Source organism: Mesocricetus auratus, unplaced genomic scaffold, assembly GCF_017639785.1.
Source record: "Mesocricetus auratus isolate SY011 unplaced genomic scaffold, BCM_Maur_2.0 Super-Scaffold_100055, whole genome shotgun sequence".
In the NCBI taxonomy this organism is placed as follows: Eukaryota; Metazoa; Chordata; class Mammalia; order Rodentia; family Cricetidae; genus Mesocricetus; species Mesocricetus auratus.
Genome location: NW_024429232.1, coordinates 4607501 through 4628037, shown reverse-complemented (window position 1 = coordinate 4628037; position 20537 = coordinate 4607501). Strand labels below are relative to the sequence as shown.

At 49.9% G+C, this 20537-nt stretch overlaps 1 protein-coding gene and 1 long non-coding RNA gene across 5 annotated transcripts in view; both read right to left on the bottom strand.

Annotated features, from left to right (window-relative positions):
- Positions 1-789: 789 nt before the first annotated feature.
- On the bottom strand, positions 790-7564 carry LOC121136249. Its single transcript, XR_005873388.1, has 3 exons — positions 7153-7564; positions 1049-1123; positions 790-845 (listed from the first exon to the last, which is right to left on the bottom strand). It is a non-coding gene; the product is annotated as an uncharacterized LOC121136249 (long non-coding RNA).
- Positions 7565-12886: 5322 nt separating this feature from the next.
- LOC101832069 (apolipoprotein L6) overlaps positions 12887-20537 on the bottom strand; it is a 15669-nt gene continuing 8018 nt past the window's right edge. For 3 of the 4 annotated variants that reach the window (XM_040736405.1, XM_040736404.1, XM_040736406.1), the window contains exons 2-3: positions 19033-19129; positions 15494-16571 (exon numbers count right to left, since the gene is read on the bottom strand). In XM_040736405.1, the coding sequence (XP_040592339.1) occupies positions 15515-16571; positions 19033-19085 (1110 nt within the window). In that variant the 5' untranslated portion in view covers positions 19086-19129 and the 3' untranslated portion in view covers positions 15494-15514. Of the gene's footprint in view, positions 13247-15493; positions 16572-19032; positions 19130-20537 lie in introns of those variants that run through there. The other variant, XM_040736407.1, reaches the window with a different exon arrangement.

Sequence of the window (20537 nt, the reverse complement as noted above, 5' to 3'; positions counted from 1 at the left end):
GTGATCCTCCTGTGTCTACCTCCTCAGTGCTAGAATTATGGGTACATCCACCACACCCACCTCCTCAGTTTTCAGATTCCATTGCTATGATTAGGAGGTGTGACCACATCTCTCCTCCACATCTGAAGCCTGCCATCCCAGGCCTGTGCCTTCCTGAGGAGGCTTCAAAAACCCTGACAGTCAGGCGTTGGTGGCGCACGACTTTAACCCCAGCACTCGGGAGGCAGAGACAGTTGGATCTCAGTGAGTTCAAGGCCAGCCTGGTCTACAGAGTGAGTTCCAGGATAGCCAGGGCTACACAGAGAAACCCTGTCTCAAAAAAACAAAATAAAGAAGAAGAAGAAGAAGAAGAAGAAGAAGAAGAAGAAGAAGAAGAAGAAGAAGAAGAAGAAGAAGAAGAAGAAGAAGAAGAAGAACCCCTCATGTTCCGATTGCACTTGGTTCCTGTTTGCCGCAGGTATGACCATGTTTGAACACATGCCTCATAAAAGCAAAAAGGCCAAAAACTAGATGAATGTGGAAGCAAGTACCTGTAATTCCAGCCTTCAGGAGGATGATGGGACAGGAGAATCCAGCCTGTGCTATGAGGCAAAACTTTGCTCAAGAGAGCAAACAGACAAACAAACACGAAAACAACCCAAAGGCCAATCAGGGCAGTGTCTTAGTTAGGGTTTCTATTGCTGTGAAGAGACACCATGACAGCACCAACTCTTACAAAGGAAAACATTTAATTGGGGCTGGCTTTTGGTTTCAGAGGTTCAGTCCGTTATCATCATGACAGGAAGCATAGTGGCATGCAGGCAGACGTGGGGCTGGAGAAGGAGCTGAGGGTTCTGTACCCAGATCTGCAGGCGACAGGAAGTAACTGGCTTGGGGTTCTGATACCTCAAAGCCTGCCCCCTCGTGACACACTTCCTCCAGCAAAGCCACGCCTACTCCAATAAGGCCACATCTCCTGATAGTGCCACTCCCTATGGATCTATGGGGACCATTTTTATTCAAACCTCCACAGGCAGAGAGATGGCTCTATGGGTAAAAGTGTACATACCTGATGACCTGAGTTCAATCCCCAGGTCCCATGTAGACAGCTAGATGGTGATCCACATCCGTAATCCTGGAACTCCTACGGTGAGATGGGAGGTAGAGACGGGAGAATCTGCTGGAAGCTCAAATACACACACGACATAGAAGCACATGTAACTAGAGAGATACAACTTGTGGCAGTGTGAATGAGAGCAGCCCCCACAGGCTCATGTGTTTGAGCGCTTGGTACCCAGTTTGTGGAACGGTTTAGGAAGGATTAGGGGGTGTGGCCTTGTTGGAGGAAGTGTGTCACTGGGCATGGGTTCTGAGGTTTCAAAAGTGCACACCAGGCCCAATCTCTCTCTCTCTCTCTCTCTCTCTCTCTCTCTCTCTCTCTCTCTCTCTCTCTCTCTCTCTCTCTCTCTCTCTCTCTCTCTCTCTCTCTGCCTCCTGCCTGCAGATCAGGTTATGAGCTCTCAGCCACTGCTCCAGCACCATGCCTGCCTGTCTGCTGCCGCGATTCCTGCCGTATGGTCATAGACTCACCTTATCAAACTGTAAGCATGACCCCAACTGAATGCTGTCTTTTATAAGTTGTCTTGGTGGTGGTGTCTCTTTACAGCAATAGAACAGTGACTAAGACAGTTTAAAAGGTTGGGGGAGGGCTGACTCCTGAAAAGTTATCCTCTCACCCCCACACGTGCGCTATGGCATGCACACACATGTATGCAGACACACACTCACCAATTAATTAATTAAGTATTTAAAATGCCAATAAATATAGGATGAGATGCCCAATGGCATTGATCGTCCCAGTGCAAGTTTAGAGTGTGGCTGTGTATCATCAATAAGCTTTATTGAGCAGTGTAGTGAAGTGTAAAAAGGTGTAAAGAATAAAGGGGTGTGGTGTGGTGGGAAAGCGTCTTAGTAACTTTCTGTTGTTGTGAAGAAACACCAGGGCCAAGGCAACTTACAAAAGAAGGCGTTTAATTAGACCTGCCACTCCAGGGTTAGAGTCCCTGCTGGTGGGGTGAAGGCGTGGCAGCTGGGAGCTCACGGTTCCCCAGGTGCGCTCAGCATTCTGGGATACTTGTGATGGCTCACAGGCGTGGAGGTGACACAGAGCGATTGTTGCCTTCCGTCATCCTCACAGCTCCTTCCTGTTTCATTGCTGCTTATTTTTCTTTGGTGCTGGTACCCAGCCAAGAGCCGCACATCACCATATTTCTTAATCCTTCATCCTCCTCCTCCTTCATCTTCCCCTCCTCTTCCTCTCCCTCCTCCTCTTCCTCCTCTTCCTCCTCCTCTTTCTTCTTGGAATGTCCAGAACATTACCTGGTCTGGAGAGAAGTGGAATCTCCCTCTTGCATTGCTTAGCTTTGTCTCCCAAAGAGGGTAGGTACACTGCTCCGTGGAGGAGATTCGACCCTAGACACTTACAGGGCACTCTGTGCACACCATAGCCTCCGGTTCAAAGTGCCGCATGTTTGGCACGCTCCCCTCTTTGTCTTCTCATAGAGAAAAGCAGGGAAAGACAGCTCAGCTGCTTTCTGGTCTACCTCCACGCCACCAGCCAGAGGGCAGCACAGTCCTGGGTTTAGAGGATGGGAGGGGCTGTGGGTTCTCTTATGCCTGTGAGTTCTGTTCATGGCTGTTCCCTGTGCAGCTGCCCCCTGGCACCCCTGTCCTCTGAGCTGGTGTCTCCAGCAGGCATCAAGGCAAGGAGGGGTGGGTGGAGCAGGGATGGATGGATGCGGGCCCTTCTGAGTTCCTGACCACCAATGAGGAGCAGCCTCACGGGCCGCTCAGTTAGAGACATTCCTGCTTGCTTACTTCATAGCGGCCCACTCTGCTCTGCAGTCTACCTCAAAGCTGCAAGGGAAATGACGCAATTAGAAACAACGCGCAGAGAGCAGTGCTGCCTCTGAGGGGAGGGAGGAGACAGCTCTAGAGGAACAGGGGAGGGAAGGTGGGTAACATCAGATTTCAGGAGGGGTGACCCTCTTCAAAGTGAAGCTGTCTCCAGACTGCATGCACGAAGTGTCCTGTAGAAATAATGAGAGAACGTAGGGACTAGGAGTCAAACTGGTCCTGGCACACAGACAGACAGACAGACAGGCAGGCAGGCAGGCAGGCAGGCAGACAGACAGACAGACAGACAGACAGGCAGGCAGGCAGGCAGGCAGGCAGGCAGGCAGACGGGAAAAGAGGTCTTGATAGATTTATACTGTTTTCACTTCAACATTTAAGATGGTCGACTTCCTGCTTCTCCCTAGAAGACAGAGACCTGATGGTCTCCCCAAACCGGGGACTGCTCAGTGAGCTGTCTCCCCTGACTCGTAGGGATCTGGTCAGTGGGACAGTCTTCCCCTAACCCTGGATAACTGTTCAATGGAACTTTCAGCTTTTCCTGCCTTTGTCTGGATTACACAGTCCCTTTCAATACCCCAAACCACCCAGCTCCACTTCTGGAGAACAGGGACTCATCCCCTCCTCAAACACAGAGAAACTCCAGCCCTCCCCAGCAAATATGCGTATCAGCTCTGCTAGGTTCTCGCCTCACCCTGGGAAATCTGTCTCTTTGCTGTGTGAGTTTGCACACGTGGATGTTTGCACACACTTTCACTAATATCTGGCTGAGACCTTGCTTTTCCTGCCCTTTTGTTTTGAGTTTTTGATTTTTCAAGAGAGGGTTTCTCTTTGTGGCCCTGGCTGTCCAATTTCCTCTGTAGATCAAACTGGCCTCAAATTCAGAGACCTACTGCCTCTTGCCTCCAGAGTGCTGGCATTAAAGGTGTGTGCCACCACCACCCGGCTTTTTCCTGCCTTTATTTATTTATTTATTCATTTATTTATTTATTTAGTTAGTTAGTTAGTTTTTTCAAACAAGATTTCTCTGTGTAACAACTCTAGCTGTCCTGGAATTCGCTGGCCTCAAACTCACAGAGATCCACCTGCCTCTGTCTCCCGATGCTAGGATTACAGGTGTGTACCACCGCCACCTAACTTGCCTTTTTTATTCTTTACATTGTCAAAAACAATCACTTTGCACAACCCTAGAGGATCTCATCCTAACAATATCAGAAGGTGAAGATGTAGGCAGGAAATCTGGACTGTTGCCAAGAAGCAGCATGAATGCAACAAACTGAGAACAGAAAACCAGCCATATTTGTTATCAAGGCACAGATGCACCATGAACACTCGGAAAACTGCCTGTGGAAAACTGAGGAAAAGTTGGGCCTAGATACAAGGAACTGTTCTGCTAACTAGAACACACTCCTGGCTTGTCCCCTATTTAAGACCTGTAGACAGTTAGTTCGTCAAGGAAAAAAAAAAAAGGCAGTCAACACCACTGTCTTGGTTAGGGTTTCTGTTGCTGTTAAGAGACACCATGACCGCCGGGCAGTGGTGGCGCCCACCTTTAATCCCAGCACTCGGGAGGCAGAGGTAGGCCGATCTCTGTGAGTTAGAGGCTGGGCTGGACCGATAGCCTGTCTCGTAAAAACCAAAAAAAAAAAAAAAAGAGACCATGACCATTGCAGTATACAGTGTTCTGTCTGCACACCAGAAGAGGGCACCAGATCTCATTACAGATGGTTGTGAGCCACCATGTGGTTGCCGGGAATTGAACTCAGGACCTCTGGAAGAACAGCCAGTGCTCTTAACCTCTGAGCCATCTCTCCAGCCCCCATTGCAACTCTTATAAGGAAAACATTTAACTAAGTGGCTTACAGTTCAGAGGTTCTAGTCTACTATCGTCATGACGGGACACGATGCTGGAGCTGAGAGTCCTAGATCTCGATCAGCAGGTAACAGCAAGTGAACTAAGATGCTGGGTGTGGCTTGAGCATATATGAAACCTCAAAGCCCACCTCCACAGTGACACACTTCTTCCAACAAGGCCACACCTACTCCAACAAAGCCTCCCAATAGTGTCATTCCCCATGAGCTTATTGGGCCAATTAGATTCAAACTACCACACAAGGCCTACACACACACACACACACACACACACACACACACACAAAACAAAGTAACACATTAACTCAGCTGTGCAGAGCCAAGCAGCCTAATTTAAGGGACAAAGGACTAGGAACATTTATTTCTCCAGCGATAAATCTGTGACAAATGGCACAGAAAGAGGTGTCTAGTGCCTCCAAGGGTTAGGAAAATGCAAATTAAAATAGTAGTGAAAAGTGAAAGAAACAGCCTGCTGATGAGAGTCTCCTTTGCAGCTTAATCTTGGTTGTCAATTTGATTGGCTCTAGAATCAGCCCTTCCTCTGGGCTTTCTGTGAGAACATTTACTGGAAGCACTTGCTAATTTAGGAGGAAGGCCCTTCCCCAGAGTAGGCGGCAGCCAGAGTATATGGAAGTGACAGATGAACCCTGTGAACACCATTGTGGCCTCTCCTCAGACCCCTCTCTGGCCTCTCCTCAGACCCCTCTCTGGCCTCTCCTCAGACCCCTCTCTGGCCTCTCCTCAGACCCCTCTCTGGCCTCTCCTCAGACCCCTCTCTGGCCTCTCCTCAGACCCCTTTCTGGCTCGTCTTACTGTGGAATTAGTTCCTCTTGCACATATTCTCACAGTGACATCATCTACCCGTCCTTATCACAGAGAAATCAATGCTAGGGCACATGACCGCAGGACTGTGAGCCACATAAAGCCCTTGTAGTGCGCAGCCTCAAGACTTTGTGGTAAGAGAGTCCCTATCCTATGGTGACGGAGTAGGCTAGCACACAGGCTCTCAGAAAGGTACTTGCAGATCAATAGTCCGCAGCCTTGTTCACAGCACCCAGAATGGGGACGCGCCCCCGCCCCTGTGTCCTGTGATGAGGCCTAAGCACACAGCTGTCATCCATCCTAAAAAAGAAAATTCTAAAGCATGCTTCCGTGTGGATTTGAGGGACCATGAAGTCAGGTGGACACCAGGGGAAAGAGACTCAGAGTAGATTAATGCACCGTTTCAATTAGACACTTAGAATGTCTGACTTACTGATTCTCCGCCCTCTCCAAGACAAAGCAAAGGTTGCTAGGGGCTTGTGGAGAAGGGAGATGGCTTCCTGTCTCGGGGCAGAATTTCAGATGGCAAGGAGAGATCTGGTGCTGACTGAGTCACAGTGGTGTGAGAACGCACTTAGAAATGGAAGCTGATGGTTAAAGATATTATGGGATAGGTACGTGTAAAGGGTCACACATAAGTAAGAAGGGGTGCCTAGGGGCCATCTTTAACTATAATGCTGTGTCAAATCCAAGGCATGGCTGCAGACAAGGGTTTCATTGTAGCTATGGGAGTACAGCCAGAGGCATCTGGAACAGTCATGGCTCATAACTGAACCGGGCCAAGCAGGGAGAGGAGGCCGAGAGCAGAACGAGAGCAGAGAGGGAAATGGCAGGGTTATTCGGGAAGGAACGAGAAGCTGGGGTAGGGAAGGGTGAGCTGGAGAAGCTTAGTGTAGGGGTGGGGTGAGAAGGGCAGAGAGGACCACAGGTACTGAGTGAGCCTGGAGGCCAGCATGTGCCTTGGTATGCTGATAGGCACCACAGGTAGCCGTTTGTCCCGAATTTCTTTTGGACCTGACAAATACCTAAAGCCCTACTCAGAGAGAAGACAGCTGCTGTGAGAAGATTCCGCAAATACCTTAGGTGTGGATAAGGAGAAAGAATTGCCACAGCCAGTATGAAACTGGGCAAAAAGCAGTGTCACAGTGGCTAAGGAGACCACGGATATACTCAGCCTTGCCTTGCCCTGAGCCTGCTTTCATCCGAGTCCGCAGGCCTGCCCGGGACCTTCCGAGCCCACGTTCGCCGTCACTCTGCTGGATCAGCTTTCTCGGCTCACCCCACAATGACCTGGCAAGCTCTGTTGACGCCATTCTAGGGTTTCACTCGCTTCCAGATGCTTCCAAATTGCTCCCCTACACCAGCTCCACAGGCCGGGGAGCCCCACTGTAAAGACCGGGTGAGAGCTGGCTATGTGGATTTCCCTGGGGAGAAGGCTTCCGAACTGGGGCAGGGTTCGTGCACCAAAGACAGGCTTGACTGCAGAGTGATGAGCAGGGCAGCTTACCAGGGAGTCCCTAGGGTGTGCCCACCCACCCGGCTCTACCCCATCCCTGCTTTACAGACCCCTGGGTCCATGCCGCAGCCTTCGAAGACGGAAGCACACCGGACCGGGAAAGGAGCTGTGTGTCTGGGTGCATTCCAGAATCCTCAGCCAACACGGTGCGGGACTGTCCAGCCCAGGTGCACAGGAGCCTGCAGCAGAGGGGCTCTGGTGACTACGCTGGGCAAAGGGAATCTACAGATAGAAAGGAGTCACCTGGGCGGGACCTTTCTGCGTCTGAGGGTGGAAGAGGCGTGGCCATCAGGAAAGGTAGAGAGGGAACGCATGAACAGGCATGTTCTGGAAGGCTCGATGGAAATGCATTCTGTCCGAGAACTGTGACCTGGAGTGCACTCTGTCCCACAGCGATGTGACAAGGACTGGCCAGCCAACACCCGACTTTGTCCAAAACCAAGGAGAGCTTCCAGCCAGCTGAGCTGCTGGGACTTTTCCCACAGAATGGTGACATAATCGATGGGTGTCACTTTAAGTAGCTAAGATCACAGTTGTTTATTACAACCATAGAAAACAAACAGTTTGAGTATTGACTGCAGACAAGGTGAGGAGGCTTAATGGGTACTAGCTGTGTTTCATGCCTTGATCATACATAATGAACAAGAATGTAAAAAGCTGTATATTTAATATTGCATACTAGTTAATATAATATTCTATATTGTTTATTTTCCTATTGCTGTGAGAAAACACCATGACCAGCTGGGTGATGGCGGTGGCGGATTCCTTTAATTCCAGCACTCAGGAGGCAGAGACAGGTGAATCTCTGAGTTCAAGGCCATCCTGGTCTACAGAGTGAGTTCCAAGACAACCAGAGCTACACAGAGAAACCCTGTCTTGAAACCAATCAAATAAACAAAACAAACAAACAAAAATGCCATGACCAAGGTAACTTATATAAATTAGAGTTTATTTTAGCTTGGGGTTCCAGAGGGATAAGAATCCCATCACGGTGGTAGGCATGGAAGAAGGGACAGGGAGCTGAGAGCACATGTCTTGAACCACGAGTGTAGAGCAGAGGGAGCAAGGCAGCTTACCAGAGGCTTTATATTTCAAAGCTTCCCCGGTGATAGACTTCCTTCAGAAAGGCTGCACCATCTACACTTTCCCAATAAGTGTCACCAACTGCAGACCAAGTGTTCTAATGCCTGATTGTATGGGGGACGTTTCTCATCCAAACCATCACATATTCTAAAACTCAGGTAAGGGCCTAGAGAGACGGCAGTTTAGAGTGTTTGCTGCTTGTGGGGGTTTGAATGCCATGTTCCCACATCATTTGAACACAGTGGTTCCCAGAAGGTGACAGTGTCCGGGAGTGTTGTCTTGCTGGAGGAAGTATGTCATTGGTAGTGGGACTAGAAGGTTGTGTGCCTTTGGTTCAAAGCCATCAGCTTCCTGCTCCTGCTGCTACCCTTTGCCCAGCCACCTTGAATGCTAGCCCTCTGGAACCGCAAGCCTAGATAAACTCGCCTTTCTGGGAGTCTCCTTGGTCATGGTGTGTCATCACAGCAATAGGAACATAATAACACACTGTTCTCCCAGAGGAACCATCGAGTCCCAGCCTCCGCATTGGGCAGCTCCCTTCAGGAGATCTGCTGCCCTCTGCTGGCCTCTGCTGATACCAGCATGCACACAGCACACACTCGCATAGACTTACATAAATAAAAATTAACCTTTATAAAAAGTCAAACTCAATTAAAATAGCTAACAGGGAGATGGCTCAGTGACTAAAATAACCACAAAAGTGGTGGCTAGAACATCTGGAATCCCATCATCTGACCAGGAGATGGTAGATGAGACAGGAGGATTCCCAGAGGCTGGGCTGTCAGTCTGTCCTGTATAGAGGCAAGCAAGAGCATCTGTCTCGAGTAAGGCAGAAAGACAAATGCCTACCCTAGAGTTGCCCTCTGACTTGTACCTTCACACCATGGTATGAACATACCTATTTTACACATGTACAGAAGCGCGTGTGCACGCACACACGCGCACACACACACACACACACTAAATAAGTGTTTTCGAATTCTCAGTGAAGGCTTGGAGACGGCTCAGTGTGTACAGTGCCTACCACATAACCCTGAGGACCTGAGTTCGGATCCCCAGCACCCACCTAGAAGTCCAAGTGTGCTGGCATGTGAGGAGCCCGAAGGATCCTCGGGACCTTGTCTACTGGAACTGGCGATCTCCAGGCTACGTGAGAGTCCTTATCATCACCACACACACCAAAAAAAAAAAAAAAAAAAAAAGGCAGAGGAACCGAGGAAGGCTATAGTGACAGCTTCTAAATGTGCATGCGTGCGCACACACCTGCACACACATACACACACACACACACACACACACACGTACGTGCACACACCTAAGGTGACACTCCTTCCTTTCTTTCCTGTGTCTCTACTAAGGAAATAGCGGCAGCCACCTTCCAGCCCTCTCCCAGTCCCCAGGGAGGGTTTATCCTCTAGTGTTTTAAACTGGGGCCCCAGCTGCCCAGCACCCCTTTCCTTGTCCTAGATCCTGCCTGCTTGCAGGACACTTGGCCTTTTGTCCCTGAAGCTTGAGAGGAGGGCTCCAGGGGAGGCCTGCACCTGAGAGGGGCACACAGCTCAGCTGTGGGCCAGATGTTCTCATGACTCGGGCCAAAGTCTCATTCTTCAACAGCTCTGCCAGGGAGTAAGACCAATTTTGACCTCCCTCTGCTAAATTCTCTGCATTTTGTTTTGTGTGTGTGTGGTGTGTGTGTGTGTGTGTGGTGTGTGTGTGTGTGTGTGTGTGTGTATGGGGAGTGGGGGGATTACACAGTCTACTCTGAAGTCACTGGCCTCAGGGACCACACACAGGCTCCCAGGCAGTCAGCAACACCTTTCCCTGCTGGGCCATCCCTCCAGTCCCCTATTAATTCTTGTGTCTCCTTGTGAACTGATGAACCCTCCAATGTTCAGAATATTCAGAAACTGTATTGCTCCAGCCTTTTGGTTTGGGTTGCACAAGTCTGTGTGCAGCTCCGTGCCTGGTGCTGGTGGCTTTGACCTGTTACCTGGCGGCTTTAAAGTGGGGGCCAGCCTCACTTGCTCCGTCTCAGCTAACAGGGGTAGGTCCTAGTTCAAGCCAGCCCCATGGGTCTCGGAATCGGTCCTGGGTGCTCTCTAGATGTTGGTAGATGGGTAATGAGGAACAAGATATTCTTCCCGATTCCACAGCATTAGTCACAGCCTGCACTGGAGGTGGAGATTTAGATCTGGATGCTCTCTGCAGACTCACACTTGGTTTGGTGACTACGCTGGAAGGCACGGGGGCATAACTGGCTCAGAAGGGCTGGGCTTTCGACCACCACGGCCAGACCCCCGTGACGACAGGAACCGCTACCAGGAGCCGCGCTGTCAAGCACTCTGCCCACTCCCCAGTGGGCTGAGACCCTCTGGACCCATGACGCACATGAATCTCAGGGATTTTTGCCACACAGCTAGGAGAGGTACCAACACGGACATAACACATTCAGAAGCCATCTTCAAATTGTTGGTGTCCAAGAAAGTGAAGAAGTTACAAAGAAAAACCATAGACATCACTGGAAGACGTCAGAGAAAACCTATCCAGATGAAAAGATAACTTGTATCCATGGGTTGGAAGCTTTAATGTTGTTTAGGTCAGTTGTTTAGGCTACCCAGATGTTTACACTATGACTCATGATAGTGGCAAAATTACAGCTGGGAAGCAGCAGTGAAACCATTTTATGGCTGGGGGTCACCGCAACATGAGGAGTTGTATTAAAGGGTCACAGCATTAGGAAGGTTCAGAACCACTGCCTTAGATGCTAATGCTCCCCAAAGAGATGACAGGTTTCAGTCAACACCTGCCAGAACCTCAGCGGTGGGGAGACAGGGTGGCAGCAAGAGGTTAGAAGCTCATCTCTTGAAACGCGAGCGCCCAGAAAGCGAGGGACCTGGAGGCTGCCTGAAACCCTCCACTTTCTTCTGCCTCCCCGCTCCTGGTTCCTATGCCCTGGAGTCTTACTCCCCTCCTAGCCGATCAGAGTACGTCCTGCATCCTAGTCCCCTTCCTTACAGCGGAGCCTACAGGGAGGGGCCTGGGGGTGCAGCGCCTCCTGGCGGCAGTCAGCACCATTACTCACCTGTCCCTGAGGTGGAGACAGACACCGTGACCTGTGTATGCTCACGGTAGCCCTAAGCCCAAGCGCTTGTGCTCTACCTGCCCCGCAACGGGGCAAGGGCGCAGTTCTGTGCACAGAGAGCAGCTTGGGAGAGTCAGACACACAGACAAGGGAGGGGTCACAAAGGCTTAAGGGCAGGAGGGCTCAGTTCTACAGGGCACTTGAGAGAGAGTCCCTGCAGACAGTGACAGCAGTGCACAGCCAGAGCCTAGACACCCCGGGGAGAAAGAGCACAGGAAGTCCGGTGTGTGTGTGTGTGTGTGTGTGTGTGTGTGTGTGTGTGTGTGTGTGTGTGTGTGTGTGTGTGTGTGTGTGTGTGTGTGTGTGTGTGTGTGTGTGTGTGTGTGTGTGTGTGTGTGTGTGTGTGTGTGTGTGTGTGTGGTGTGTGTGTGTGTGTGTGTGTGTGTGGTGTGTGTGGTGTGTGTGTGTGTGTGTGTGTGTGTGTGTGTGTGTGTGTGTGTGTGTGTGTGTGTGTGTGTGTGTGTGTGTGTGTGTGTGTGTGTGTGTGTGGTGTGTGTGTGTGTGTGTGTGTGTGTGTGTGTGTGTGTGGTGTGTGTGTGTGTGTGTGTGTGTGTGTGTGTGTGTGTGTGTGTGTGTGTGTGTGTGTGTGTGTGTGTGTGTGTGTGTGTGTGGTGTGTGTGGTGTGTGTGTGTGTGGTGTGTGTGTGTGTGTGTGTGTGTGTGTGTGTGTGTGTGTGTGTGTGTGTGTGGTGTGTGTGTGTGTGTGTGTGTGTGTGTGTGTGTGTGTGTGTGGTGTGTGTGTGTGTGTGTGTGTGTGTGTGTGTGTGTGTGTGTGTGTGTGTGTGTGTGTGTGTGTGTGTGGTGTGTGTGTGTGTGTGTGTGTGTGGTGTGTGTGTGTGTGGTGTGTGTGTGTGTGGTGTGTGTGTGTGTGTGTGTGTGTGTGTGTGTGTGTGTGGTGTGTGTGTGTGGTGTGTGTGTGTGTGGTGTGTGTGTGTGTGTGTGTGTGTGTGTGTGTGTGTGTGTGTGTGTGTGTGTGTGTGTGACCACCCATGTGTGACTTTCAAAGCGTCAGCTAAGACACAGAAAGAAAACAGTATTTAAGATGGGAGACCGGGCAGCCAGGTGAGACCCTGAAGGTTGCCTGCTGAGGGCTCGGGGCATAGAGAGGAGCCCAGGCTGTCCTTTCCCTGGAATCTGGCCTAGCAGGTTCCAGCGACAGCCTTTGTGTGGAAACTTGGCTCTGAGCCAGCAGTTCCCACCCGGTGAGGAGGAAGAGAGCACACAGGGGTGAGGTGGGCTGGGCGGATGGGAATCCCCACGCCTTATCATTGCTAGTTACTACGGAAGCAAAATCTGTCTGAAACCAACCCGGTGCTGTGCGAGCGAGTGATGGGGGCCAGGGAGAGTGGATGTGGTGTTGAGTCAGAGTGAAGGAGGAGGTGTAGGGGTGAGGCCACAGTACTGTCCAAAGGGGCGTGGACAGGGGTACAGGACCGGTAAGGACATAAAAGGAAAAGAGAAAGCAAAACTCTCTCTCTCTCTCTCTCTCTCTCTCTCTCTCTCTCTCTCTCTCTCTCTCTCTCTCTCTCTCTCTCTCTCAATCCTGCCACGCTTCTCGTCTTCCCAGCTTGTGTGCAAGTTTTATCCGGTTAATACATTAGTTTCTCCATTGCATTGACTCCCTCGTCAGCTGGTGTCAGAGGGCGTGGGCAGTATTGTGGGCTCTCCCCTACAGGCGGGTTCAGGGTGGGGCTGACAGGGCCTTCCTTCTGTGTATAAGCCTCCAGGCCTCACCTCTGCCGGCCTTGCTACCCCCACCCTGGTCCCCGTTCATTGATCTCAAAGACGGTGGTCTCGGCTCCTCTACACTGCTGTCCCCTGGGCCTCGCTGTCTCAATGGAAGAAGCTTCCTTGAAGCTGAGGCTGAGTCTCCATGGCTCCTTTCTAAGACCTCCTGGGCCTCTTTGAGTCTTTGAGTCTCTGAGGGAAAAATGAAACCAAACGTGAGCATGATAAAAATCACGATATCCCAGTCCTGTTCAAAAAGAAGAGTCAGGCTCAGTGGCGCACAATATAATCCTAGCACTCAGGAGACTGAGGCAGGAGGGCTGCTGAGAGTTCAGGGCTGCTTGGGAGGCAGTGAGTTAAAGGCCATCCCTGACTATGTAAGGAGGGCCTGTCTAGAAGATGGAGGACTAGGAGGAGGGAGAAGAAGGAGAGGGAGGGGAGGGGAGGGAGGGAAGGAAGCCACTGATTACACAAGAGCCCCAGCCAGCCAGGTGTCAAGCGCCAGTATTTGAATTACTGTGTCTTCCACTACCTAGTGTTTGCTTGCTTGTTTATTTGTTTTGAGAGAGGGTCTAACTGTGTAGTCCAGGCTGGCCTTGAACTCACGAAGATCTACTTGCCTCAACCTCTTGAGTTCTGGGGGTTAAAGGTGTGTGCCACCAAACCCAGTTTACCGCTACCTAGCTAATTACAAACCTAATGCCCAGTGAGACAGAATTAGACAGTGGGGCCTTCTGCGAGGCCCTTAAGTCGAGGACTGGGGTGGGGAGCTGCCCTAGGAACGGGACCACTGGGAGTATGTTTGCCTCACAGGCTACTGCTTCCTTCTTTCGTGTGTCACCTGCTCAGCCTGTTTCACAAATGATGAAGGAAAGGCCACCGGAGAGAAGCCTCGTTGGGTCTAATGTGACACCAGAAGCTCAGGAGTGAGCCAAAGAGCGTATATTACCCCAACAGGCGTTTGACCAATCGTAGCACATCCTCATGTAAATTAAAGTCTGTGCTATGTACAATGCCAGTCACAACACGGTTGCCTTTGCACTAGTCAAGCATCCCCTCTGTAGGGCCACCAGCAGAAGGACTCAGTGGAAATGGTGGCAGGGTCATTTACGTTTTACTGTGGTTCGAACCCTCATGGCCAGGACTGTGACTCCAGGCGCTGGAGTTACACACTTCAGCAGCAGGCAGCTGTCAGTGCTGTGTGGCTTCCTTGAGGCATTCATGGAGCAATCAAGCAGCCAGTGCTGGCGTGGGGACGGTTCACTGGCTCTTGAACGATAATCCTTCACTCGAGGCAACCAGAGAACTGGGGGGTTTAACAGTTATCAACCAGGAAGTCAAATCATCCTGTCCCTCCATGTCTTAGCTTATTTACAAGTAAAAAGAATGTTGGAAAGAGTTCTTATTGTAAGGACTTCTCACTAATATTAATAGTGATTTTAACAGTGAGTTAACAAAATGCTTAAACCAGGGATAGTGGCACGAACATATAATCTCAGCACTTGGGAGCCTGAAGCAGAAGGATCATATGTTTGAGGTCAGCATGGACTACATAATGATGTCAAGAAGAGTGACACTCTGTCTCAAAAAACTAAACCACACACCACCACCACCACCACCACCAATACCATCACCATCATCACCATCACCACCACCACCACCACCACCATCACCATCATCACCACCACCATCACCACCACCACCACCACCACCACCACCACCACCACCATCTGCCCAGCATCCTAGGAAGAGGTAAGCTGTTTACTCAGTCTCTGACCCATTCCACTCCTGTTGGGTGCTGACTTTCCCCAGATTGCTCCTAAGAAAGCCTTGTTATAGTTTTTCTCTGTGCAGATGCATGGGGTGGATCCCCCAGGTTCTTTCTTTTGTGGGACATCAGGCCTGTAAGGCTCTATCTACCCTTAGGCTCCGCTCCAGATACTGAGGGCACGTAGTTTCCTCATAGCAGTTGAGAGGGTAGTTAGTCCAACCACTTCCAGTGATTTGGAGACCTATTCTATTCAACCAGGAAGCTCGAAAGCTAACCAAGCCAGCTGAGGACAGGCTTCCCACTCTTCAAGGGGCTCCTGAGTACTGGATACTATTTGGACCTGCCTTGATTAATTTCTGTTGTTTGTTTGGGCAACTTAACACAGCTAAAGTGATCTGGGAAGAGGACTCTCAGCTGAGAAAACGCCTCCATCACATGCCTGTAGGCATGTGTGTAGGGCATTTTCTTGATTTAGTGATTGGTATGGGAGGGTCCGGTTTACTGTGGGTGGCGCTCCTATTGGGTGGTGGTCTTGGGCGGCATAAGCAGGCAAGCTAAGAAAGACACGGAGAGGGAGAGAGCCAGTAAGCTTAAGCTCCTGCCTTGACTTCCCTCAATGGACAGTGACTCGGGATGTTTAACCCAGTAAACCCCTCCTCAATCTCAAGTTGTTTTTATCATGGTCTTTATCACACCACAGACCCTGGAACAACCATATGGCCTATAATGAGAGGCATCCTCAAAACTTGCCAACGTAGCACACACACACACACACACACACACACACGCACGCACACGCATGCACACAAAGGTTCCCTTAACCATGCCTGTTTTACATGGTTCCACTGGTCCTGGTTTATGCTTACTAGCTCCTTCCAAAATCTGGCCCTCACCTTCTTCAGCATTTTGTAGCGTCGGGTGTGTTCTAATACCACATGCTCCTGCTCCTGAGCCCGCATTCTTAACTCTTCTGCAAGCTCTGTTGGTGATCCAGCCTTCAGTTCCTTCCAGTCCTCAAAGAGAGCATATATGTCCTGGCCAAGGCAGAGGACCGCACCTGCACCTCCCTTCATGAGACCTGTTTTGGTCATTGCGAGAGCTGTGCCCCCAAAGGCCTTTTGTATCTGCCTGCTGCTTTGGGTTGAGACTTGGCCAGCAGTTACCAGTTTCTTGGCAGCTGAGGTGATATGGGGGTGTGTTTTGGTTAGCTGGAGGGCTCGGAGGTGGTTTTTGATGATCGCCCAAGCGCTCCCACATTTGTAGACAATCTCACCAGCGGCCGTGACATAGGCCGTCTTCTCTCCTTTGACCTCCTCGAGCTCTGGGTCACTGCTGGGCAGGATTCTGTTGGCCTGAGCTAGGGCTCTTTTGTTTCGAGAGTTTTCCCTCACACTGGTCACGATATTGGTGACCCCAGCAACTGCCCCCAAGCCATGCGCAACAGCAGTGAGCGCCAGGCTTCCGCCTGCAGTTACTGGAGCAAGGGCCAAACCCAGGAGACTCATGGCTCCAGAGACGGCTGATGCACAGTTAGTCACCACTTTGGTCTTGGTGGCTTTTTGGTGGCTTTTGTCAATGCTGTCTGCGATGGCATAGAGGGTTCTAATGCGTCTGTTTTCATTCTTTTTCCAGCTGCGGAACTGTTTCACAAACCTACGTTCTTCGTCTGTCAGGACATCGCCTTCAGCTTCCACCCCTTCCTCGTCAGTCGAGTCTCCACCCAGAGGACTGCCATCCCTGTCATCCCTGTGTGTGAGGGAAGCAAAGACTCAGCATCCCAGCGGGAAAAGCCCATGCGGCCTCCAGGCGGCCGTCGCTCCTAACTCTGCACCTTTCCCAAGGGCCATTGAGCTCAACCTTTGCAGAAGAACTGGACAATGAAGAGAAGAGTCACAAAAGAGGGACAACTGGGCAGGGCAATGGGGGTGACCTCAGCCCTGTTCAAGGACAGGAAGCAGGTAGAATGGTCCCGAGGGACACTCCCCACCCTGCTCTGACACATCTCCACTCTGGCTGTCTTGGCGTTGGCTGCGCTCCCGTCGAGAGGGCTGAGATGAACGGCAACCAGGACATCCCTCCCTTTTAGCCTCTTCACTTGGTCCCTCAGTAGGTGGGATGGGTCCTTCAAGGAAGTCCTTTCCTCCATTAGCTAGCATGTTACTGGATGGGGGGTGTCTTTGCCAGCCCGGTGGGATTTGGCTTCCACAGAGGGCAGTGCCAGGAAGCAAGGGCAAAGCTGACCCTCTAGACTCCCGCCCATGCTAAGTGTGACTCATGCATCTCCGTAGGAGAGCAGAGGAGGTTGGTGACAGCAAATGGGCCCAGCCCAGAGGGGCCCAGCACAGTGAGGAGAGAGAGTGAAACACCATGCCCAGGGAGGAAAGGGGCCTCAAAGAGGAACCTGCTGGGTCAGGATGGAGCAGAGCCTAACTCGCTCCATGAATCCTGCTGTTTCTCTTATGTGTTGGACGGAGTCAGGATTCCCCACCGACCAGTCTGTGCCATGTCCAGGACCCTCATAGAGACCAAGGTCCTCCGATACTGAAGTCTGTAGAGAAAAAGGCACAGGATTTTTACATATAAAGTCTGCCCACAGCCCTGCTGTTTGTTGTTTTTGTTTGTTTGTTTGGTTGGTTTGGTTTGGCTTTGGTTTTTGGTTTTTGAAGACAGGGTTTCCCTGTGTAGTCCTGCCAGCCTTGGAACTCACTCTGTAGTAGACCAGGTTGACCTTGAACTCAGAGATCTGCCTGCTTTTGTCTCCCAAGTGCTGGGATTAAAGGTGTGTGTTAACACAGTCCGGCAGTCCCTGACTTTTGAACAGTCTCTAGAACCTAGGGTCTAGGTGACATGATATCTTGTGGAACATTGATGCATTTTCATTACGAAGTGACTTGAGAAATAAAGCCTACCTGACCACATGGCAGGCCACCTGAGATGGGTTGGCTCCCAGACATGCATAACTCTCTCTACACATGGATCTACAGTTAGAGAGTGCATGTGACACGGCCATGATGTCCCGTTTCTACGTGGCTTTAGACAGTGGAAGCTGTGGCCTGTGATGTCCAGAACTCTAGTAGGCAGTCACGCCCTCAGCATAGTGTGAGCTCCCGCTTGAGTCCTGTGAAAATTCCACCATCCTCTGCTGCCTCCCATAAGCCCGGCATGGTGTTGGGGCCAGCTGAGGACACAGTTGACCTTGAGTTCATTAACGTGTTGAAAAGGGAATCTTTTCACTATATTATTTCACATGCATTACTGTGAGGCATATTATCTCTGGTACTTACAGCAGAGAAGCCTTACAATAGAGTGATTTCTGTCCTTGGAGTCCAACACCGTGCATCTGACTAAATCTTTACTTAACTCTTTAAAATATTATAGTCAGCCTCATGGAGTATTTTCTTCCCAAGGAAAACACACTAACACACTTCCTTGCCATAATGGAGACTTTTTTTTTTTTTTTTTTTTTTTTTGGTTTTTCGAGACAGGGTTTCTCTGTGGCTTTGGACATAATGGAGATTTTTGAGAAGATAAGTCCCTCTTCCCACATAGTGATGTTGGAGTGGCATGGTGGTTTCTATAAGAATGCCCCACCCATCCCCAGTGCTTAGTCATCAGGAGTGGAACCATTTGAAAGGATTAGGAGGATTAGGAGGTGTGGCCTTGTTGGAGGAAGTGTGTCACTGGAGGTGGGCTTTAGGGTTTTAAAAGTCCACTCCAGGCCTAGTCTCTCTCTCTCCACCTGCCTATCAAACAGGATGTAAAGCTCTCAGCCACTACCCCAGAGCCATGGGTGCCAACCGTGTTCCCCACCCTGATTATATGGACTAACCTTTAAAACTGTAAGCCAGTCTCCGATTAAATGCTTTCCTTTTTAAGAGTTGCCTTGGTCAGGCTGGAGAGATGACTCAGAGGTTAAGAGCACTGCCTGCTCTTCCAGAAGTCCTGAGTTCAATTCCCAGCAACCACATGGTGGCTCACAACCATCTGTAATGAGATCTGGTGCCCTCTTCTGGCCTGCAGTGGTACATGCAGGCAGAACATTGTATACATAATAAATAAATAAATCTTTTTAAAAAAAAGTTGTCTTGGTCATGGTGTCTCTACACAGCAATAGAATAGTGACGGACACACATGGTTATTCCTGACTGAAAGGACACATGTTGCTTTCAACAGAATCAGCCCTTCCCAAGAAGCCACCCTGAGTTACCTTTGCAAGTCAACGCCAGCCTTACGTTCCGGCCCCATCTGATGGTTCGTCATTTGTGTCAGCACCAAATCCACGGCCTTATGAGTCAAGTTTTCTCCTAATTGGAAACATAGAAAGCAAATTTACTGCAATAAAATTTGAGTGTGGAAGGATATTAGATTTATGCTGAATTGAGATCATACCAAATCAAGGATTATACTAATTACAATGTCCACAAATCATTGTTTTTAAATTTTTAATTAAAGTAACATATATGCATCAGCATACTCAATGTAGCACTCAACCCAAAGAATGTTAATATTTACATTGGAAGGTGCCAGAATTTGTCACCCCAAAATATGCTACTTTGGCATCTGGATAATTCTTTTTTTGGGGGGGGGTTTGGTTTTTCGAGACAGGGTTTATCTGTGGCTTTGGAGGCTGTCCTGGAACTCGCTTGGTAGTCCAGGCTGGTCTCGAACTCACAGAGATTCGCCTGCCTCTGCCTCCCGAGTGCTGGGATTAAAGGCGTGCGCCACCAACGCCCGGCGGCATCTGGATAATTCTTAGCACAAGGTAATTGATTGAGAACCAGATAGTCATTTCCCCTTAAGATCCTGATGGGCTGCTGAGACCAAGGACAGTATCAAGCCCTAAATAACTGTGTTGCATTAAGTGATTAATGGGCAGGTATCATATGCAGTGCAGAAACAGTAGTTAGAGAAGTGATTCATGTTGCCGATGGGACTACTCAGAACATTGTACAGTTTAAAACTCATGCAATAGAGGGGCTGGAGAGATGGCTCAGAGGTTAAGAACACTGACTGCTCTTCCAGAGGTTCTGGGTTCTATTCCAAGCAACCACATGGTGGCTCACAACCATCTGTAACGAGATCTGGCGCTCTCTCTGGCATGCAGGCAGAGTACTGTATACATAATAAATAAATAAATCTTTTTAGAAAACTTATGGATTACTTCTGGCATTTTCCATTTGATATTCTTAGACTGCAGTAACTGAAACCTTAGGCAGCAAAACAGAGGTACTACAGAGTTACTGTACACCCACATTATCTCATTCAAGCTAAGACTCACCCCGTCTCACTCAGCACTTCCTTCCCCAGAAGTAACCACACCTTGACTTCTGGAACCATTGATGAGTTGCCTTCCATTTTTATGTGCCTGTGTGTGTATGTGTGTTCTGTGGGTGCACATGTGTCTGCACATGTATGGGCATTTTCATGTGATGTGTGTGCATATGTGTGCATGTGTGTTCTGTGTGTTTGCATGTGGAGGTCAGAGACAATCCCAGGTGTGTTGTTCCTTGGGTGCTATTATTGTTTTGTTGTTGTTGTTGTTCTGTTTGGTTTGGTTTTATTTATTTTTTTTTTCTTTATGTGTCCTGGTGTATTGCCTGCATTTATGTCTGTGCATTGATGTCAGGTTCCCTGGAACTGGAGTTACAGACAGGTGTGAGCTGCCATGTGTGGGTGCTGGGAATTGAACTTGGGTCCTCTGGAAGAACAGCC